This window comes from Gymnogyps californianus, chromosome 6 (genome assembly GCF_018139145.2).
Source record: "Gymnogyps californianus isolate 813 chromosome 6, ASM1813914v2, whole genome shotgun sequence".
Lineage (NCBI taxonomy): Eukaryota > Metazoa > Chordata > Aves > Accipitriformes > Cathartidae > Gymnogyps > Gymnogyps californianus.
Window position 1 is genome coordinate 13644661 of NC_059476.1, and position 23983 is coordinate 13668643.

Below are 23983 nucleotides of genomic sequence, written 5' to 3' on the forward strand. Positions count from 1 at the left end.
GGCTTTGCATAGCCTTTTGCTGAATGGCTGATGTCCAACAAGTACCTCCATCAGAGGCAGTGAGATGGGAGGCATTACACTGATGGTAGGCTAGATGCTAATTGGAAAGCAATTCCCACGTGCATGCGGGAGCATCGGGAACACTCTGGAGACAGGACAATGGTTGAAGTGGCTCTCCAATACATTCCAAAGAAACAGAACCTAGTCACTGAGATGTGTGTCACTAGACTAAGTCTAGTCTAAGCTAGTTTTCCAGGCTTCCTGTATAGTCAGTGAAAGAAAGACAGACAGCAAGACAGCAACACATCCCATCCTAACATAACTGAGACAGGTGACATGAATCATCTCCTGCAAATATCCATCCCTGTACCCTGATGATAGAGAGTCTAGATGACTAGTTTCAGCTAGACATGTAACTTCAGGATGGCTGAATTTATACAGGTTGAGTCCCACACCGAGCACTGACAGTTTTTGCCTAATGTCAGTCAACACAGAGATAGGGCCTGGATACACAGCAGAACGAAGCAGATGATGAGAAAATCCCTTCTAGGATTACTGTCAATGACAGCTGCTAAATGAAGGAGGGAACAACAGACAAGAGATTCCAGCATTGCAGGTATTGTCTAGAGGCAGCAGCTGCACTGCTTTAATTTAAATCATGCTTTAAACTGCTGTAGTTGAACTGTAGAAGTGTCTGTTATTTCAGTTTCTTGGAGCCTTACTTTATACTTGTCCCCAGCTGACTAAAAGTAACACAAAACAAGGCTAATTTAAACAGAGCTAAAGCCCACTGCAGTGATTTCACTAAACTGAAATAAAGCTACACCTCAGATTAAATCTCTGTAGTTTTCTGCATATATATAAGATGTGTTGGCCCAAGTCATTTCCTTTCGTGAAAGGTCTCCACTGTATTCACTACGGGTGAAGAAGATACCACTACCTTTTGGAGATGCTCCTAGCCCAAAACTGGAACCAATCCCTAGATATATTGAGGATAAGAGTGAGACTCCAAAGTAAAAAAAAAACCAAACAACTTTTCAAAAAATCCCTGCTCCTAAATTTAACTGTTTGTTTGTTTGTTTGTTAAATAGGAAATTCAGAAATATTTCATGGCCACCTCATAAACCCCATTATAGCTGTAAATGCACAGGGTCAGGATCAAAGCTAATGTACAGTTCCAGTACATACTGATCTAAGGGAGGGAAGCAACCATGTAACCATGCAACACAGCCAGTTCTGATGTACCTCCAATCCCCTTCACAGCCAGCTCAAATCCTGCAGGGTCCTACATCCACTAGGCTCACTGAAAAAGACCGCTGAACTCACAGATTTCACTAAAGCCTCTGGGCCAGGTATTGCACAAAACAAACCATGACTTCCTAGAAAAACTGCAGAGCAGACAAAGGGAAAAGGTTGCTTGGGACAACCACACCTGTGACAGTTCCTAAAAGTTTTAGAGTTGACAGCACCAGCTTTCCTCCGAGCAGTAGTTTTCAAGTTTACCTGTGTGCAGCAAAACACATGGCTTGCAGCCTAAATTCTGACTATGAACCTCACATCCGTAAGCGATTTTTCATATGGTCCAAACACATTCATAGATAGCACAGATACATTTTGGATCATGACTCCTTATCATCCCAGGACAGTCAGGATAAAGACAGAATATTGGCTGGATCATGGAAAGGTCCTTAAATCAGGATGAAGTAGCTCACAGGCTGTTCTAACCCAAATGATCAGCAACTGAGACCAAAGGTGCACAACAAAGGCTCCTGCAGAGACAGAAACATACATGAAAGGCAAGGGGTCCCAGTTATTGCTTCCCACTGACTCCAAACGCACAGGAGCTGCTGTCTTACTGGCAGTTGCCATCAGCCTGTGTAAGCGGCAAGTGTGGTACTGACACAGGCAGGATGCTGTGTTCTGCTACTGGTCCCAGTCCTGAAAGTGCACCTGATCTTGTTCTTTGGATGGAAACCTGGGAGCACAGACAAGAAGCCAGACTACACTGAAGCAGGTCCCCTGTGTAGATAATCAGGACCACAGCATGCCCCACAGACTTTATCTTCCTCATAGGCTATGCCTGCACTAACAAATCAGTGTGTAGGAAGGGTGTTTTTCAGATGTGAATTTGCCTTGAGTGTATACTTGGAGTCTTCAGGTACACACCCATATAATCAGGGTTATTATATATAGTCTTTGAAGTATGGATATTTGGTTATATATGTTCGATCTCTCTCCTTCCTTGCTCCATCATTACCATTCCACAGGAGCCAGGGGAGTTTTGTCTACTGGCTTGACCAGGGCACCATTTTCACCTCTGTCCTACTAGGACATTAAAAATACAGCATAAACCAAAAAGAAAACATAGAGGACTAGAGCAGTAGCGACACTAAAACCTATCTATAATATTGAGTAGCCAATAACATCCTTTTGACAGAGAGTTTTTTAAGTCACACTAAAAAATTCTCTAGCAGGGGCAAAATTACACTCTTGGGATATTCAGTTATTTGCTAGAAAGGCTCCCACAGCTTGTTAAACCTTTCAAAACCACTTCTCAAGGGAATGTACTAAGACCACAAGTTCATCTCATATGGAAGACACTGAACAGAGGATAAAAATTTGATCTGGGCTGGATTCATCACTGGTGACCTCAGGCTGAAATCTCTTGCACGGCAAGCTCCTCTCTCATGCCTTACAATTCTCTTTTCTATTTCCTCCTTGCTTCTCCAATATGATTCTATCTGAAATGAGAAGATTTGAAGTGGAGAAGCAGGAACAGATTTTTTGTGACTAAACAGTAGCAGATGATCTTTCCACCCATTTATGAGAGTTGGGTCTTCAATGCAAAGCCTGCTCATCACATTAATCATGTTTTCTTTCTCCTTTCTATACCTCTGTATCCAGTATATTAAATACTAAAACAAGTGTGCTAGCCCCACACATGATGTCAGATATTCTGGAGTTTATGAATATAAATTAAAACAGAAATGAAGTGGAGGCATTTCAAATGGAAAAAAAATCATTGTTCTCCATATATATTCAAAAGGCACATTTTATTGCCTTAAGCCCCATAAACTACCAAAAGGGAATGAGCTAGGGGCTGTTACAAAGATTGGAGCTCTGCATACCAAAATCAGTGAGCATGTAAAGGGTAGTGGAATGGGTGGAGAGGAGTATTGCCATGGAACAGCCCTTCCCCATCAAGACTAGCCTGGGAAAGTTTTCCTGCCTGGAAGCCACACTAGCAAAGTGACAAAAACTGTAGAGACAGAACAGTGGTTGAAATTTTGGCCTTCTGAAGTTAAGAGCTAAACTCCCACTGATTTCAGGAGGGCTATATTTCATCCAACATGTGCTTGGGGCGGGGAGGAGTAGAGTGTATATACACAATGTATTTTGGTTCTTCTAATGAAGCTCTCAAATTGTTTGCATAAAAATATGACATGGATGCAGTTATCTCTTTCTATAAACAGTTTAGCAATCTTCTAACAGATGTGCAGAGCTCCAATACTTGTTCAGACTTGTTCTTTGAATAGTCAGTGCTTGCATTCTGAGCTCACTTGCAATTGCAACCCTGTTACAAAGCCTTGCCATCACCTTGTAATTACTGAAAGAGGGAAGCTGTGAGATGTCATAAACAGAAGACAAGGGAACAGAACAGTTCAGCAACTGGAGCTGCCAGATAAACAACCATTTAGGCCTGAGGGGAGTTTATGTACCCTTCAGAGGGGAGCTGGGGATGCACAGAAATGATCAGGTGCAAAAACAAATTCACAGATCTGATCAAGAACACAACTCCATACAACAGCAATTTGGCAGTCTATTATTTCTTTGTGCTCAAACTCAAATTTGGATTAAAAAAAGGTAAAAAAAAGGTTCTTATCTCCTCATGTTCCCTTGCATGTATACACAGTCCAAATCACAGTCCAGCCCCATATTTCTAAAAACATAGTAAAGTCATCAGTCATTCTGCATTTCTTTGTCCATTGTCATTGCCACACATGTATTCTGAATTACCACTGTGAACAATACTACTAAAGCTAAATCTATAAATCCTGAGAAATTTAGTTTCCAATGAACTACGATAAAGTCTTCATTTACCAGTGGACAGCATAAAGGTCAGTCACACCAATATATTGAGGGTGTGTACTTAGAAGGTAGAAAGGAACTGATGGCTAATCACAAAGTTGCGGATCAGGGTTAGTCTGAAACACTAGGAAGGCTGAATGGAGACCACACATGTATCCATAGGAGGGCTTGTCAGATTGCTGTTTGGCTCAGAAAGTGAGTGTAGACATAGGTGCAAAACAACCCACTAGAAAACAGACTGACCAGAGAAGGTGGAGGGAGGCAGGAGTGAATCTGTATGACAGCAAGGTATGTAATAATTAAGACTTCTATAGAAATTATTTCTTCCAGCTAACAAGGAATACTTTGATGACAATTCATTTGTCTCAGGTTCACACTGAAAGACTGGAATAGTTTTGCCCAAAATCTCAGTGTTCTTTTTTTTTTTCCTCTTAAAATGTCTATTCTTTTAAGAAACAAACTCAACACACAGCTCTCTGTGGAATAAGCTGTTCACCCACAAAGACATGTTCTTGAAAATCCTCTTCCCTTAGAAAAAAATTGTTTCAATGAAATGTTTTTCTAACTATCCTTATTTTGCAACAAAGGACATAGAGTGAACGTCCTCACATGTTTATTCAGCTGCCTCTTCAATCTCTAAAGCCTTGTAAAGACTCCACTCTTCAGCTACTTTGACTGCTGCCTTATTCCCCAACTGTTTATCATTCTTTGTATGCAGCAGTTCCGCTTGAGTTCCTTAATAAATTACTACTAGATTCCTAATTTTTAGATTATATCTGTTCTTTTCTGAACTCCCACTCACAGTGCCTATACAAATCATCTTACCATGTTAAGTCTGCAGAATATAAAAGAATCAGCCAGGTAGACAAGAAATCCACTTTGTATAAAAGCAGAGCATGCATGAACCTCTGAGGAAGTATGTAAAGAGGCCCTGTCAGATTAGCGTGGACCCAATGAAACATTCAGTTACTGTATAAGAATTTAAATTAATAGAAGTGTGTGTGTGTGTGTTTAAAAAGAAATAACAAGGTATCATGAGAAAAAACTTCTCCATGGCAGTATGCTCAGATTTACAACAGCTTCTTGTATGCTTGTATTCTTGAAGGTCTAAGTTGCCAATGGAGGCTACTCCTGGGACTGGGAGGGGAAGGGACACTAGGTTTGCATTGTTTCTAATGATTTCCCCAGAGACCTAATGCTGCTTGTTGTCAGAGCAGGATACTTAGGAGATAGGCATCTAGTCTGTCCTGGTGTCGTTATTCTTGTGTTCGTGACCATAACATGTCCAGCTCCCAGCTGTCTCCAGATACTGTCCCAAAATGAAGTACACAGGACAGAGTAGATGACAAAATGTACTTGTGGTTCTCCAACACCACCTCACTCCATGGTTGCCCCTCCTGAGACACCCAAGGATGTTAGAAGTGAGGTTGAGAGTTGACCCTTCTGTTTAACCAGAAAACAGATGTAACACAATCCATTGTAGGAAAATCACTGTTGGACCTCCAATAACACCTTCCATGGGCAGTCAGAAGCCAGCAGGGGAATGTAGCAGCTGCAAACACATCAGGGCTTTTTGTGGTGTAGTCACATATATCCCTAAACACCAAATCAAATCCCAGACCAGAAGAGGCATAAGATCATTTGAAAAACTCTCCTGTCAGCCTGAATACATACAAAGTGCCTTCCTTAGCTATCCAGCCCTCCACTGAGCCACAAGCCTTGGTGACACAGGCTGCACCATACATGTTTGCCAAACAGAGGGGTACCTGACTCAGAGAGGTCACCAGAAGTGCCTCAATATTTTGATGCTTCAGGCACCAGCATGGCCTGGTATCACTTATACTACTGCTGGCTACTGAGGGCATTGTATCAATAAATAAATAAATTAGATATGGGCTGGGGAGCTCAGAGGTGGTTTGAGGAGGCTCAATTCCTACTGCAAAACAATAACATCCCTCACTGCTCCCCATGAGTCTGAAAATGTTCCCCACTGTTCTTAACCTTCCCCAGAAAAGCTTCAGCTAAAGTTTTTCATCCCAGAAACAGAACTATTAAGCGTAGAGACACTATTTCTGCCTCACAAACTCCATTAACTGCAGTTCACTGGAGGCAGCAAGAAGCTAGTGGGGAAATATATTTTTGACCAGATCTATCTTTCTTCAGCATTGGCTTCATCATCACTGATAGACAAGATAACCAGCCAAATACTCCTTTGGCTTGACCCCATATGATTTGTTTGTATGTTTCACATATAGCCCTCTTTCATTAATTCTCCTAAATCTCAGGAGTGTTCATCATTTCATGACCCCACCTGATTGCTATTTTCCTCTCAGCAGCCTGACAGGTGAAGGAAAAGAATGCGAGTCCTGCCACACAGTGAAAGGTTTGCTGAGACCACTAACACACCTCTTCCATAAGGATGATGAAGGTGGCATTATGTCCCTGCTCCGTGACCAACTTTCCATCAGTAGTGAGGATGTGCAGCCCCCGAGGTGCTTTTCCAGGGCATTTCTCCATCTTGGCCATGTACTTCTCTCGCAAGCCATCTGTGCAGTTGTTAGACACAATTCTTCGGTACCTGGGGAACAGTAACAAAAGGAGATTGGGCTCAGGCAGTGGGTGGAAAAGTTTCTTTGTTTTGTTTCTCCATATTAATGCATGCATTTTTTTCAAAGGCTAACTGCCTGCATGATTCCCTCACTGAAAGGAAGAATCAAAGAAACCTAATGCTTTATCAAATTGGAGAAAGCCAAACAAATCACAATCCAACCTTCTCCAGAGATTCTCAGCAGCATCACTGAGAACAGACACACATTGTGGAGGTAAATTACTCAGCACTGCTAAAAGGGAGAGAACTCCTCCAACTCCTCATGCCTGCAGGATTGCACCCTGCATCCCAGCTTTTTAATTATGCTTTTTATTACATTTTTTCTGCCTCTGGTCTGCTAGAAGGCACTTGGAACGAGCTGCCAAGAGCTTTGTCCAGTCCAATTTTAAAATGATTCAAGGAATGGGTTTTTCTCTTGGCTCTTCTTGGAAGAGGTTAGCTAATAGCAAGACACTTGGCTATTCCCAGTGTTGTTGAGGAGGATTAACCCTTTCTAGTAACTTCATAGTAAAAATGCAGGACTGGTTAAGAAAACACAGACCCCAACTATTTTCTTCTTGCTCTCTGTCAAGAAGGCTACAAGCAGTCATACTGGCCAGGGCTCCTGTAATTACATCCCACATTTATAGCAACCTTTCAGCTGAAAGGAGGTCTCTGAAGTTAAGTGACTCCAGACTCCCAGCAGCCTCAATTTGTTCGGCCACCCACATTAACCAGCCATGAACAACCCTGTCATAACAATCGAGCATGCAGGACCCATGACTCAGAAGCAGCCCTGCAAAGTCTTCAGGGCCTGTACTGCCTGACAAGGAACATCACAATTTTGCACCAGGCAGTGCAACCAGAGTTTCAGAGAATCCCCCGCATGATAGAATAGCATTTGCAAAGCGATACTACCATAATAAACCAACACTTGCCATCTGTTCTGGGTAAAACCAAGAGAAACCAGCACATGTAGCTTGTCTGAAATCACAAAGCATTGTATACACAAAGTGAAAATGGCAGAGGAAAAAAAAAAAAGAGGCTAAAAATTGCTCATTTGAGCCTTCCCAGAAGCTGTTATAAATAGGAGCTGTAAGATAGGAACAGGTTCAATGAAAAACGATGTGAAATACCTCAAACCTGTCCTTTTAAATGTTCAGCTGTCTCTCAGGCAGACCTTCTTGATTCGTGTTTTAATTTTGCAGCAAAGGGGAGCTCCAAGTCTAGGCTCCAGGGATCATACATCACTTGATAGCAATACAATATCTACATGTCACTTATGTTAATGTGCTTCTCCCTGTCTCTGAGGAATGAGGCAATGTTCCATACAGACACTGCTGCAAACATTACCTCACGAATAAGACTGGAAAAGAGCCAGATGGGATGCAGAGAAAAAAGAACCATCCAGGTTCTCTTGTCTACTGCAAGTCACCAAAACAAGAGAAATTGCAAGGTTCACTTACCCAGTGCTGTTCAAGTAGCTCTGACCAATGCTGCAATCCTTGGACAGGGAGGACGGGCTGAACCAGAAGGCCGGGACACACTGGTTGTGGCTGTGCCTCTCATACCCATAGTCACTACAGAAACAAGTCATGAGTGCATCACTGTACCTGTTCACTAGATTTAGCTCAGACTTTTAGGTGACGTTTTTGTTCCCCAAAGCATGTGTGCGTTGGTGGCTCTCTGCTGGATGGCACGACATCATGGATTGGGCTCATCCAGAGACAAAGTACTTGATTAGTTTGAGAGGCAGGAACACAGTTCACAGAAGGTATGTGATACCTGACAACACCAGAAGTACCAACCTTGCAGAGCACTGGGGGACTTGTGTTTCATTTGGTTACAAAACATGGGCAGAGATTCAGAAAGAAAATTGTATTGTTAATTTCTTTTCCTATTATTCTCTAATAATTTCACTTGTTGGGTTCTTTAGATTTGCTTGCTTTTTGCAGTCTTTGCTTTCAGAACAAACCGGACTAATTCCAAGATCTAATGCCACTTTTTCCCAATGAAGCAGTCAGGAATATAAAACACTAGGAGCACTTCCTGAACAACTAGCCAAGGTATGTATATTTACATATGTTAATGGCCTCCCTGCTCTTTGACTGAGCTATGACTGGCCTGAAAGAAAAATACAGCTGATGTTTTTCCAACACTAAACTAAAACAACACAGCCAACTTGGTAGTCTAAGGATTACATGTTATTGTGTCACATGGGGAAGGTAATCCAGGGTATTGATGCTTCCTTGGACCACCAAAGAGTGGAAGTGTACACGACGACATCCATGACTTCTTTTTACAGCTGCCTTCACATGCCAATATAATGATGAAGCAATAGGATTAATCCAAAGCTTTCCATAAGTTTTAATAGGCTCTGGGTCAGGTTTCTATGCATAGCCTTTATTGGCAGGCTGGATTCAAGGGGCAAATAAAAAGAGATTCTGGATTTTTGCCTGAAGCAGGTTAACAAATACCAACAAATTAAACCTCTGTGGAAACACAGACGCTACAGAAGCCACTGCCTTGAAAGCTCTCTGTGTCCTTTAGGACACTCTGAGTTTTATCCTTTCCCTATTCAGAGTATGAATTGCCAACACAAAGTCTCTAGGTAGAGCTTTGGTGAGACAAAATTGTGCTGTGTCCCCAGCGACCCAGGCTGCTACTGTTCCTTCTCTGGAGGGCAAAAATTCTGCAAGCTACTTTAAAAGGTTCGGAGTTTCCCTAATGCTCTTTCTCTCAATGTTCAATTTAATCATTCTCAGTGGGTTCGACCTGCACAGTCAAAAATGCCTGGCAGTGACTTGGTAATTAAAAATATTCAGGAGGAGCTGTACTTTGCCCCAAAGAAGAAAAGAGCTGCATAAATATTTAATAAAATTACAGACAACATTGCTGTATGCCCTCAAGGTTCTGTGCTTGTTCATTAACTTCTGGTAAATGTATATTAAAACCTCACATGCTGCCCACCTTCCTTCTCATAAGCCCCAGGGTTTGCATAAGTTAAGGAAATAATCAAGTCCAGCTGCTGCGCTGTCTTTCTCAGAAAAGCTATCTTGACAGAGTAAATAAAAAAGCAGGAGGAGGGAAAAGAAAGATCAGCGAGCACTTTAATAACACTTCTGAGTTCCTTCTGCCATTCTCTCTGTCAGAAAAAGGCCAGGGTTTGCTTTTGGAAATGACTGCGAGGGCTGGCAGGAGTCACCCCTGATCTTGACTCATGAGGATTTGTTGAACTGGGGCCCTGGATCATGATTTATGCCCCTGAAATTCAGATCAGCCTTATATCTAACAGCAGGAAACAGATAGCACTGCAACATGAGGCAGACAGGGGCAAGGGCGCTGTGACCAAATGGGAGGGAGCACAGCCCTCACAGCTTGTGCTGTAGGGCTCCTGCAGTCATTTGTCCTGTCTGCACAGCTCTTGAAGGCAGGCGTCATCACACCTAGTAGCATGGGATGCTCTGTGACCAGAACCAGCCTCCAAACCTACTTAGTGGGGAAGCAGAGGGCCTGTCTGTCGGGACCTGCTGGTCAGCGTACTCACACAACCCCAGCTGCTGACCCTCCTCCTTTCCCTGACACTCCACAGGACCTGCTCAGTTCACACACAAGGGACAGGCCAGTCAGTGCTTCCAAGAACAACTGGCAATTGCGAACCCAGCCAGAAAAGGCTGAGTGGACATCTTTCCTTTTCAAAAGCATCAAGTGAAAGAGTAGGAGCTGTCTTTCCAACTGTAGATACCTACAGTGGGGACATACCTCCGTGAGCTCCCTGCCTAGAGCCTTCTTCTAGTCAGCGGAGAGAAAGGTGCTTCTCAGCACCTCCCCTTCTCATACTGACATCCAAAAGAAGGCAGATGAAGCATATTCTAGAATAACCTGTATCTTGCCACTGACTAAATAACTGTCTCATCCTTTAGAAGTCACAAGTCAGAGCAGATGAGTCCACTCTCCGAAGAATCACTTTTGAGATAATCAAGCTTTGTGCCCCATTTCCAGCACCGCTAGTATTTTCTTCAAGCTGATTGCCCCACACCTTCTTCCAGTCAGCCCTGCAGACCAGCATCAAAACTCACCCTTAAACTGAAGCTGGTTCTTCTGATTCTCTATCACCAGCTATAACAATTTTGCAATTGGAAGCCAGTTAACAATTCTGTTGGCAGCGCAGAGTCTGAAACAAAAGCCAGCTTGCTGTCCTCTAGCTGCATTTCTTCTGCGGGACTGACAAGGTTAACAGCAATATTCTCTCATGTTAGTGGGAAAGTTAAGCAAAAATGATACTGAATGCATGCAAGGAATACATCGATTGAAAAGGTGCATTCTGATGCAGACCCTTTTCAAGGCAGAACAGCACTTAAGGCCAATTTAGCTACCACAGTTTTCCACTTACAGCTTAGAAAAGACAAGCTGCACTGTGAAAATAGAAAGCTGGTGAGGCACAAAGACCAAAAATAAAAAAAAGAGCAAATTCATAAGCATCTCTGGAGATTGGTGCTTGGTTCAGCTCAGAGGCATATGCCAATGCCAAGGGCAGATACCGCAGCACAAGACAGTTTGTTCATCCTGCAAAGTTCCCATGAAGAGAACAAAGGGGAAAGATCTCCTGAGTCAAGCTAAGGAGTCTCAGATGTAATTCTGGCATTAGGAACAAATTAAACATCCATCCAGATAAGATGAAAATCTCTGCTCTACATCCTTGAACCTCTCTTAGAGCCAAACTACTCCGATACTCAAGAAAACACTTTGGTCTGTATTTTTTTATTCATTTTTGCTGCATTTCAGTGTGTCCATGTTCTAAAAAGAACTGTGAGTCTCAGCTGGCCTAAGTCCAAATAAGTGTGCAGATCTCATGCCTCACACCTCTTCAGGAAGGATTCGAGGGTAAGTGAAGTTTTCAGGAATCACACCAATACCGAATCAGACACCAATCCTGATAACCTACTATAAAAATGAAAATGTTTTCTCAGCTGATCTGCTTTCAGGGTATTTTGAACTCCATTTAAACTACATTCTGATCATTTAAGCTCAAACATCGCAGCTATTGACAGTCTTAAATCTTTGAAATATTGCCTATCACAGGTTCCCTGTAGGAATTCCTTGTGCAGAAATCTTGACCGTTATGCATTCTCCCATCTCCTATCCCTGATTGTCAAGCAATATCAAGCAGTGGTTCATTTTTTCCCTGTTTTACTTTTAAGCTGCTTTCAAAGTGACCTTAAAGCAGTTTGGAAATTATGGCCCCATTAAGTTAGAAACACCAATATTTATGCAAAACAAGTAGCTACATCTGACAAGGGTGGGCTGTACAGTCATGTCGCAGAGGCTCTTTCAGAAATTTCTCAATAAAACATTGCTAAAAAGCAACAAATGGTTCCCAGGAATTCAAAAAAATAATGATAAAAATGTGTATGTTTTGCTAGCTTGCTCCCTAGGTATTCAATGACCTTAGAAGTGAGGACAGGGAAATTCCCTCTTTCTCCTGTATACATGCTTTGGACCAGAGAAGAGTCCTGGCTGTCACTCTTCTAGAATGATGGACAAAAAAAAGACAATCAGTACTTGCAATTTTCTGCTTTTGAATTCCAGGCTTGGATTTCTCATGGAGATTAACAAATCTCTCCTGCAGATGAAGGGGACACCTCCCTCACACAACAGGTATGGAGATCACATCTATGCTATATGGTACGATCACAGCCACGAAGCTGCATGAGACCCAGTTTCTCTGCAAGGTTTTCTGTCTGGGCAGTAGCTCAGCCACTGCCAATGCCACAAGAACAGTCCCTGCAAAAGTCCCCAGAGCCACATACTCACCACTCAAAGTCCCCTTGACCACAGACACATGGTTCAGATACCACAGTTTGGGAATAGTCCCGACCTAGGGAACACTGGGCTCCAGGCTTGCGTTTTTTATAGATCTTCCTCTCTCCCATGACACAAGGCTCCCCCTTCAGCAGCCAAGGAACAAGAGGAGAAAGAAAAACAGAAAGTTGTAGTGGCAGCTGGGCCCTAAATGGACCATTTTGTCAAAAGACACAAAAAGCAATGAAAGCAAGCAATTACCACTGGGAGAGTTGGGAGCTAAGAGTCTAGCTCCCTTTTAGGGCTTTGCAAACTCAAAAGCCGCTTTGGGAGGACCCATGAGCGCAGTGTGTTCAGCATTGAGTTGGGATGCTAATGACAATGTGCCCAAAATACCTGGGTGCCCAAGCCATGGCAGCCACTTATGCCATATTTCAGAAGGCAACCACCAATGTATCTAGTCCTACGAATTATCCTGAAAAGACAATGTGGATGTACTCCAGGGCTTCTTCCATATGTCAGATGAAATCTACTACAGGAAGAAGTGCCCAAGCCTGAAACCCAGGGCAGGGACAAAATCTAGGTGTGGAACCCAGGACTCCTGGCTCCCCTCCTCTTTCCTTGATAGACCTCGCTTTGTTATAGACCTCAAATAATTTTGATGGTGTGTTATACTGGGCTTTTTAAACACAAAGGTTTCCAAGAGCACTACTGGGAGTAGCTAATCTAAAAGAAACATTTGACATTTAGGTGAGTTGCTATAAACAGAATTTTCTGTGATGCAGAAATAATTTGTCTGCACAGAAGTAAGAAAAAAAGACAACACCTAATTGAAATACTTCTTCTCTGCCTGGTTACACACGTCTTCTCTTTTTTTTCATTTAAATTATTTTCATTTATTCAATTCTATGACTTCAGTTATCTGATACATCCTTGTCAAATTAATGCTCATTTCTAATTCATGGATTTCATTCAGGAATATCACAGTGCCAATAGTTCTGGCTCTAGTTACATTGCCCTGCAGGGAGTGGGACATCATACTGGTGGCCAGTAACCCATAAGTAATCTTCAGAGGGAATTGAGCTCTCTCAGTTCTAGTGGCTTCAGGACCTAAATATATCCAGCATGAAAATAAGCCAGTGTATGAAAAGTAAAGCATGTATCCTTGAATAGAATGAAATAATTTGGTCTTCTCTGGTGTCTTTTATTCAAGGGCTCCCCAGAGTTTTACAGACACCTGCAGGACCTGCAGGATGAATAAATGTTTTTATTTTCATTTTTGAGTAGGGAAAATAGAGGTAAAGTGAAAGAAAATTATTTTCATGAGTCACTGACAGAGCTACAAAGAGTTCAATGACTCCTACAATTCAATCACAAGGTGAGGTTTTACTTTGCCCTGAGCACTGAGGGCAAAAAGATCCAGCTGGTGCAATGGAATATTTTCATACAAAGAGAAGTTAACAATCTCCCTAACTTGCCCGGAGAAGACTGGCCCTGTGTTTATTCATGCATATGCTTCAGGGGAAGTAAAGCATCAACAGGTTAGAACTGTGACTTCATGGATGCAAAAAAATCCATATGCTCGGCTGAAAAGAACAAGTACATTCCCACCTGGCAACACAGAGTATGGGAAAAGGAACACTCATCATCCCCTCCCTACACAGTGGGAATACCTGATTGTGGAGATGCCAGGTTTGGTAGTCATCTTTGTTACACCTTCGGCTGAAGATAGACTTGTAGTCCACCTTGACCAGCTGCCATTCAGAACGGAGGCTGAAGTGCCCAAAAACTCTGAGCATGGGAGAGAAAAAAAGAAAGAACCAGAGTCAGCCAGAGATATGTTTCCATTAAGCAAATAATTTCTCATTAATTTCTCAGCTGCAGAAACCAATACACAGTCTCGGAGTCATGAATATTGACTATGAATATTCAGTCATGAATAGCATTTTCCTGTTCTATAACATCCTAGGATTGATGTTTCCTGACTCCTTGTACAGCCTGTGTTGGAAGGTCTTCCGTGCCTCTAGTGCTTAGCCCAATTGGCCCCGAGTCTAATACAGGCAGCGAGGTATCACTCAAGAAAAATAAACAACCAGACTAGAAAGTAATGTGTCTAATGTCAAGGGAGCTATTCTGATGAATACACGGGTTTGGTTGTCCCAAAATCAAGCCTTTCTTAGCTGATTCAGTTTCTTTAGTGCTGAACTTTTGTGTTGCACAAACTTACTACGTAATGAATTGTAAAAGAAACACCTGAAATAACATATTTGGGATACGGACTGTAGGCAAGCGTCCTGCAAAGATGGCAGTGTCCCTTCCACGTGGTGAATGCTGACTGCAGCTAGTAGGAGTGGAATTATAAATGATCACCAGTGTAAGTTATCAGTAGAGTTTTTTCTTAATTCTTTTGAGTAGGTCACTCATTATCAGCAGTCACTGATCACACTCCATGGTTGGAGCTCACACCTTCATCAAAGAAAGCAAAAATCATAGCAAAAACATGGTTCAATTAATAAATACCACCAGGTACCCAGACAAAAGACTCCATCCATCCAGAAACATTGCATGAGTGCTGCAGGGTGCTCAGTTTTCGATCAAGTAACAGCTTCCTATTCCCTTGGCCAGCTGTGATTTTCTCAGTAAGGAGCAGCTTTTCAATCAACTGCAGCTGGATTTCCAAAGAGGTGTGTAATAGGAGATTAGGACAGGTGACCAGACTTTAAAAGCCATGAACAAAATTACCGCTTCTTATTGGCAGGGGGAACATCTCAGTACACATAAACAACAAAAACCCGACAACGATCAAGTTGATTTGTCATTATAACACACCAACTTCTTGGCTATCTCGAATACATAAAAGAACCTAAAACCTCATCTAAAATACAAGTTCCAGATTTTAAAAATTCAGTATGCACTGAAACCCAGATCTTTTCTGACACTCATGAAATGTCATTGTATCACCCTTATTGCAAGATTTAGAGGGCAGAGAAAGAATGTTTTTTTCATTATACCAAATCTTTCACTAACCTACATTTTTACCCAAGCCACTTATGAGATTAAAGTTTTTGTTGTTTTAATTATGCCAGACTAAAAAAGAAAGAGGGAGAGAGACAGACAATTTACAAATTTCCCTATGAAAGCAAAAGAGAAACAAAAGAGAAAACTTCTATTGAGTTGCCAAGCACTGACTGCAATCTAGATCCTACTGTGTCCCCAGTGTGCTGCCATTCTTTACTCTAGTTCATCTTAATTTACACTGTAATCACACAGGGTCGTTGGCTTTGCTCTCCCCTCACTGCCCAAACTACTCCTCCCGTACACTGTAGCCTGCACCAAAATCCTCTGCATTGTGCTGTTTTTCGTGAAACAGAGACCATCCAGGAATCAGTCATGTTCTCCCATTTAGACCTGTCTCAGCTCATGGGTATCAGGGAGAGAAAGGGGGGTTGAGTTGTGGGTTTGATGTGGACACCTTTCTGTATCCAAGTTCTGCCTCATAGAGGCAAGCTCCACGAAGCTGACAAGAAGAGGAGAGGATACAAGAAGAACCTGTGACAAATGCGTACATAGGTTAGACATGAGTAGGCGTGAAAAGGACTTGTGTGGTGGAATGGATTTATTAGGTAAATTGTTGCTAGCTCTTCAGAACATTTCTTAGTGTAGTCCAAATTGTGGGGTATTAGTGATAGGAAACACCACCGCATTCAGGCAAAGCTACAGAAGAAACTGCAATTCCTGTTCCTCAGCACAGAAGGCACATCCTGGACCAAGATCAACCCATGGAAATCACAGCAATATGGGGTGCCAGGGCACTTGTTGGGAGAAGGAGGGAGAAGGGAGGAATGGGAAATAGCACAGAGGGGGGATGCAGAAGGCCTCTGAAACTGTACTCAAGTAGGAGTTCTAACTCCAGTTCCCCTCCCTACTTTCCCTTGGCACTGGGTAAATCCCACCAGCTCTTATGCCACAACTACTTTCAGCACATACTCTTACAGAGTACACGTCTGGTCACGGTATACTATGGCACAGCTGGGCAGCTCTCCCATGAATCTTGTTTGTCCTGGATGTGATGCATGACTGAAATGTCATTCCTGCAAAGCAGCAACTCAGCAGGCAGAAATCATTTAGTCCAGCAGAATTATATCAGTTCAGGATTGACCTGGATGTTTATTACACAGAAAACATAGCAAGAGGAGGGGAGAACATAATCAAACACAAACACTTGCCTGAACCCAGAAGATAACAGGGCTGGAGAAATCCAACACTTCAGCAGCCAGTGCATCTCAAGGAAAATGTTGTTGATTGACCCTTAGCTAACTGTTCAGCAACAGAGCAAAAGGCTTCTTTGTGCTTTACAAAAATTGCCAGAACCACTTGCTTTTTAAATCTATTAAAATAAGCTAAAAAAAACCTCTGCCACGGAAATTCTTCCATGATGATGATAATTCATGGAAAAAACAAAGTTTCCTAAGTGGAAGGCAATATATTATCATTCCAAAAGCACAAGAGCATTAGCTACTCTTTAATTAAATGATTTCAAAGAAGATCTTTGTATATAATTGCTATAATTTAGATGGAAACAATACTACACTAAATGTAATTAGAGGAGTGTGAACAGAGAGGGATGTTTTCCTCTGTGCTGCAGAGATGGTTCTGGGTCACCCGATTCCTAAAGTAGTAACTTCCCCCCTCCCGCCCCAATAAAAAGGTTCTTACGGCTGATCAACCACTGCGGTGCAGCCTTCAGAGATAAGATCTGCTCATATGCAGACGAGCTAGCAAGCAACCGCACCCTGTGAGCACTGCTCACCAATAATAAATGCAACCCAGACACCTACAGCACTTTTTGATTGACCAGCCAACATGATGAAGGTTACATTACAAGACGACTGTGTTGTGCATTTGAAACTTCTATGAGAGTAAGCAAACATAAGGAATGGAAAAGAGTGCTATGTTATCTGTGGGGCTCCACTGGACTCTCAAACAGCTTTCCTTGGGAAGTAATGAAAACCCTCACCTTTTCTGGAATTAAAAATGGGCTAAACAAACCATCACAGGGAACAAACCCCGACAGAGCAAAATCAAGTATTGCAGCTGAACCCTGCTTTCATCAGTTTTGTGAACTACATCACTGGATATTTTTCCATAGTGACTAAGGTGCATGCACACGGCCTCTCCCCACCATATCTGTTTTGGGGTGGCCAGGCCCAACAGAGAGGGTTGGGCAGACAGCAAATAGCTGCAACTTCTTAAAACTGCTAGTGTTCAGCTATCAATAAGTGCTTAGCATTAAGTGCTCCAGTACATACATCTGGATTTCTGGATCCAGTGTGGCTGGACAAAACAAATCCCAAGGAAAGAGATGGAAAAAGAGATTTGTGGGAGTTTATTTTTCCCTACTCAACTGGTGAGTCCTCACATTGCTTTGAAGATACCATTTCATTTATCTTATCCAATTCCCATGTGCCTTTGTTTCTCATTTACTTTGTCTGCTCACTAAATTAGGGAGGTGGACTTTTTTAATAAATATAGCTAAACTATCAAGATGATACAGGGGAAAAGGGGACACAAAGTACTATGAATTTTGCCTCAATAACTTCGTGTACCGTGGTCTAACTGAAAGCTCTTAATTGCTTGTTGCAACAATAGAAGACAAAAGAAGAGAGCTGGGTTTTCAAGGTCCAGCTCTGGGAAGCCAACACAAAAAGTATGCTTTGATTTTTTCCATCTAAGCAGTCTGATCTGGAAGTCCTTGAGAAGCAATAAATACAAGAGCCCAGATGGCATTTAGACAGAGTCAGTTTTCTGACTAAGCTCAATTTAACAAAGGTTCTCCAACCTAAGCCATGGAATGGTAATTTACAGGCTTTAGAGAGGATAGATTTTGTTCTGTCCCTCAGAGTAAGCAGTTAAAACTCCACATAAAATCTTAGCTAATAGGATAGCATCTCAACTGGCTCTGTGCATAACTCACAGTGAAACCAGACAATGCTTCCCAATCCATTCTTTGGAGAAACAAGGCATGGCTTTTATTGCCAGGGCTGGATGTCATTAATTTGCAGAAAAACTATTAGGAACCTGGAAAACAATTCTGAAATGCTTACAGATTCATGACGGAGTCATTTTGGAAAAGGTCATTGGTAATGCTGCTATAATTATATCTTTCATTAATTTTTTAAATACACAATGACTTACAAATGCGGTATATACCAACTGGATAACCTTGTACAGAAACTATTTAAAAGGCTTTTTACATTTATACAGTGTTCTCTTGTCAAATGGTATTGCTTTTGCCTTATCTTTCCTTGCATTGTTGATAGTTGTACTTTCTATGCAATTCAGTACTGCTTATTCCTAACAGGTCAACAGAATGAATTGAGGGTCACAAGATAACAACTCATCCACCTCTGGTCCACAGATTCAAACCCTGTCCCTGCCTAGAGTATGAGAAACAGATCTTCTCAAGTAATAGCTCCTGTATTGCTCACAGGAAAAGCATCAGCTGTATCCATCTGGATCTATCCCTGCTGGCAGTTTCAGACGAGCTGCCCAAGCATGGAAATGGAAATGTCTTCTCATGCCTAAATCAACTCCCCTTCTATCATTTCTGAATTAAACTGGCAGGACATTATATGGAGCAAGCATGCATTGAAGCTGTCTGTACTTGGCTGGTCTGGTCTGGATATCGATGGAGGACTTTTATCTTCCCTAGTCAGTCTAGCTCCTTTGCCTTTAATGGGAGATAACAGTCAAAGTCTCTGGTAACGCCTCCTGTCCTCAGCTGTGCCCATCAGTGAAACAGATGACTGAAGATACGAAGGAAGGAAACAGCTGATAAGGTCATCTTCACTACACAAAACATCAAATGTACCCTCCTTTCTGAAGCATTTTTCCTTAACTGGACATCAACAAGGTGAGAGAGGTGAAAAGGTACCGCATTTTGCTTCTCACAAAGTATGCTGGGAGCCTCTGAAGTCAGATTTTAACAAGATTAGGCCCTACAGAATAGACTGTTTAAGTTTTAAGGATTTTGAATATCTAAAAATAAAATAAAAGCAAAAAATAGAATATACTTAATAGACAGCACCTTTTGAGATGAACTACACAAGCAGATAGATGGATGGATCAACAGAAAACTAGATAGAAAGAGAGCCAAATATATACTTTAATTGATAATACTGAAAGAAAAGCTAATTGCAGTGTCATCATAAATACACTGTTTCATTTAGGAAGGCCTGAAACCAACCTTGCTTTTTTTTCCCCCTTTTGTTGTAAAAGAAGAATGCTTGCAGACACTTGTCTTAGCAAGCAAAAAATCCCCAATAGTAAAATCACCCAAATCGGTAAATGCTTCAACTGACCTGAATCTGCGCCTTTGTTGTGGGAATGTAGAGAGGGAGAGAGTCAAGCAGGATTGCTGTCTGATTTCAGTTAAAATCCCTCTTTATTTACATCTGTGACTCTAACAGGTAGTGCTAGAAGTAGTTATTTAATGGGTGAACCCAAGAAGTGCTATGAAGCACAATCTGGAAGAACCACCTCCTGGCAGGGAAACAAGTGTGGGTTTTTCTAGTCCCTGGAGGGGCTGAAGTTCTCTCACCAAAACCAGGGGGAGCCCCAGATCTGGGCAATCACAGCTACAAGAGCACTGAGTGGTTAATCCACCACAACTGAAGGTGCTCATTCTCTCTTTGATGTTCAGCAAAGAGAAGCACATGTTGCTACTGCTGTAACTTTAACAGCTAACCAGGTATCCAAGGCAAACCTCCCTTCCCAGCAAATATCACCAATGTGGTTTCATGAGCTGAGCTTGGTCAATGCCACCCTCAACGTAGTGGCATAGCACAGACTGGAGAGTTCGCTCTCACAAACAGCTTGGATAGGTATCAGATGGGCTGACTCATAGTCACCCAGGCTAGGTCCATGCAGCATCAGCTTGGACCCATCAGTGCAAAAGTCAAGGACCAGAGCTATTCAAATTTGGCTAGTCTGTTCTCATGAACTCTAAAGCCATTTAACTTCTGGGCATGCTGCATAGATGTGGACCTGAGCGGTTGTCAGGTAAAGCCTGCATATGTCTAAGCTCTGCATTTCCATTCCTGTGGCTCTTGGCAAGCTTGGAGAAGAAAGCTCTTCTGTAAGACCTATTCTGGCACTTATACAACCAGCACTGAGATGGAGCTAAGAAGCCTAGCCAGATCTGAGTTGGGGTTTGCTGTTGGTTATTGTGCTTTACACCCTAGTGCTCCATGCTCCAGGAAAACTGACTAGTTCAGCACCAGCATGGCATGAATATATGGAGGTGTCCTGGTTTCAGCTAGGACAGAGTTAATTTTCTTCCTAGTAGCTGGTATAGCTCAGTGTTTTGGATTTAGTAGGAAAATAATGTTGATGACACACTGATGGTTTTAGTTGTTGCTAAGTAGTGTTTATACTAAGTCAAGGATTTTTCAGCTTCTCATGGCCAGCCAGCACAAAGGCTGGAGGGGCACAAGAAGCTGGGAGGGGACACAGCCAGGACAGCTGACCCAAACTGGCTAAAGGGATATTCCATACCATATGATGTCATGCCCAGTATATAAACTGGGGGAGTTGGCTGGGAGGGGTGGATTGCTGCTCGGGAACTAACTGGGCATTGGTTGGCGAGCGGTGAGCAATTGCATTGTGCATCACTTGCTTTGTATAGTCTAATTCTTTTAGTATTACTATTGTCATACTGTTATTATTATTATCATCATTATTTTTCATTCCTTTCTGTCTTATTAAACTGCCTTTATCTCAACCCACGAGGTTTTTTTTTTCCGATTCTCTCCCCCATCCCACTGGGTGGGGGGGGAGTGAGCGAGTGGCTGCATGGTGCTTAGTTGCCGGCTGGGGTTAAACCACGACAGGAGGCAACACAAACTGGTTGCTGCCATTTCATCTGATCCAGAGTGCTGGGTAACATAGACCAGAGGTGGGGGGATGGCCTAGCAGAAAGAGTCAATATCCAGCCAAACATATTAGCTCTAGCTGAGAACTGGCTGTGTCCCTGTACAAGGTTCTCTCACTTCCATAATTGCCCTGATTTGGTTTGGATTTTTCTCCCCACTAGCCAGGCTACCCTGATCCTACATTACCTGGGAAAATGGTGAGCCTATGCTAGAGATCCTGGCTCAGTGCACACACTTACAGAAGGAGTTGGTACATAAATGTACCTCCATCACTTGTCGTCATTTATAGCTTTTGAGACAATAAAAGAAAATGCTGACAATTTCACACAAAAAAGAGAGCCTGTTATGAAATCTGGATCTGAAGCCATCTCTGTGTAAGAAAGTAGCAGTAAAGCAAGACTAGCTCCTATGTGCAGGCTGAGGTGTTAGGGCCAAGAACACACAAGCAGCAATGGAACAGTTGCAAATTGTGCTGGCGGGGTTAGGTTTTATGAATGGTGAGTGAGAGATGAGCTATTTCCCCACGAATTAAACATAAATCATGGCTTTAGAGAAAACCAAATGGGCTGTGTAACCTCCCGATTGTTTTTTATTAGGGTTTAGATGGAATTAGCGTTAAAGGAGGTCACTAGTTACATGGAAATTGGATGGAAAGGGACTGAGACAACGAAGTAGAACTTAATTGAAAGAGACACAGATCAGCAATTAGGGAGAGTGGAAGAGGGAGAGTGAGAGTTATACTGTCTCATGACTGGCAAGATGATGCAGGGAGCAAGAGACTGGAAACAAAGGAAACATAAAAGATGAAAGATGACACTGGAAAGGCAGGCAATTGCCAACAAAAACCACTGTCTAATTTTTTTCTTAAACAATAAATATGGCCTTTAAGAGCCACTTTGGAGCTTCTAATTCAGTTGCTTTTGGCTGACCTGTTAACTAGGAACAGTAGCCTGAGGGCAACCGGGTGATGATTCAGGGCTGCTGTACTTCTGTCTGTGGATAGAAAGAGAGTAAGAAAAATGGCAATTTTTTCTAGAAAGAAGAGATGTATTTTATTCCAAATAAAATATACCATCCATTTGGATCTAGATTTTCAGCTGGTGCAAATTAGTGTAATTCCCATAGACCACCTCAGATATAAGGCCCTGTTCTACTGCTACTATTCAGAGGGAGAAAAAACAACAGCAGTGAAACTACTAAGAATATACCAACAGCAGACAGCAGCTTGCATTGACAAATTTGTTCAAGAAAATCTTGGTCTGTATTCTGTTTCCCAAGGGGAAGGGTCAAATGAGAATTTCACAGAATTTCTCATGCAGACGAAATCTGAAGGAAGTGGTTTATTTCCACTTCCAAGTGAAACTGAATGTCATGACATGGAGATTTTCCACAGAAGAGAAATTCAAAGTGTTGGCCTGATTCACTGACTAGCAATCCATATTGAACTGGTCATGGAAAGCTGCACCACTGCCAGATTCCAGGTCAGGAGGGAGAGAGGAGATGGGACAGGGGAAGAGTTTCTGTGAACACAGAGAAAAAACAAAATCTTGCAATAAAAATCCTGCAGTACAATCATGGCAGACCCTTTTCCCTCAGCTTTGGAAAACAGTCCTGGGATTATTCATCAGCTCAATGAGCACTTCCTTTAAAGTGCCAGCAGAAGAGGAAAACCACTGCAAATGACATGGTACAGCATGATCTTTTAGTTAGCAAGTAATGCCAAGTGCAATTAGTAAGTAATCTGCAGAACGTATAATTACAAAGCAGCCTTACAGTTTGGGCTCGATTTCTCCATTAGCTGCACAAATACTGCACAAGGCAATGGGGGGAGACAGGGATTTCTTATTTATTTATTTATTTATTTATTTTTAAATACAAAATGCTATCAAAATAAGAACTTACTGAATGACAAACCAACCTTTTGAAATCTGGTCTCTAAAAAATTTATTGCCAATGTTCCCAAACCACTTTACATGACAATTGCTTCAAAAGAAATCCCAGCGACACGAAAGGGAGTGTGAGACACCTGGAAAGGGGGATGGGAAAGCACGTTAATTTTTAATGCTGTTTTTCAGAAGTGTTCTCTCTCTTCTTCGAAGCACTCATGAAAGACAACCAGTTTCTGACAGCTTTGAAACCTGAAGATGCTGCCTCCCTCTTCTAGAAAAGATACTGGCAGGTATCAGCAATCTGAGTGTTTCCTCCACTAACAGCTCTGTGGTCTCAACAGAGGCAGGCGCTGCCCCTGTGCCAGAAGCTGGATAACACAGCATGTTCAGTCATTTCAATCTTTCGTCCTATGAATCAGCGGATTTCCAACTAGAGATGTCCAACACAAATGTGGAAGCCATTGTTCATAACATGTAAGCTCCAAACACATGTAACAGGGACAGTTTGTGGTGAGGCAGGGTGACAAGCTTTGCCTGGCACAGGGTATCAGAGAGAAGGAGGCTCAGAAGAGGCGATGAGATCTGTCCCTGGCTGGGCAATAGTGTGACGAGGTGGCTGACCAGTTACAGTGGGGGAATTTTCACAGGTTTCGGTCAAAGGGATCATGAAACTAGGAAACCAT

At 42.3% G+C, this 23983-nt stretch overlaps 1 protein-coding gene across 1 annotated transcript in view; it reads right to left on the reverse strand.

The window, feature by feature from the left end:
* The window catches only part of SORCS3 (sortilin related VPS10 domain containing receptor 3), a 326383-nt gene that overhangs the window by 22641 nt on the left and 279759 nt on the right, over positions 1-23983 (reverse strand). Inside the window, exons 15-18 of the mRNA XM_050899047.1 lie at positions 14152-14269; positions 12491-12624; positions 8143-8256; positions 6496-6667 (exon numbers count right to left, since the gene is read on the reverse strand). Of these exons, the coding sequence (XP_050755004.1) occupies positions 6496-6667; positions 8143-8256; positions 12491-12624; positions 14152-14269 (538 nt within the window). The remainder of the gene's footprint in view (positions 1-6495; positions 6668-8142; positions 8257-12490; positions 12625-14151; positions 14270-23983) is intronic.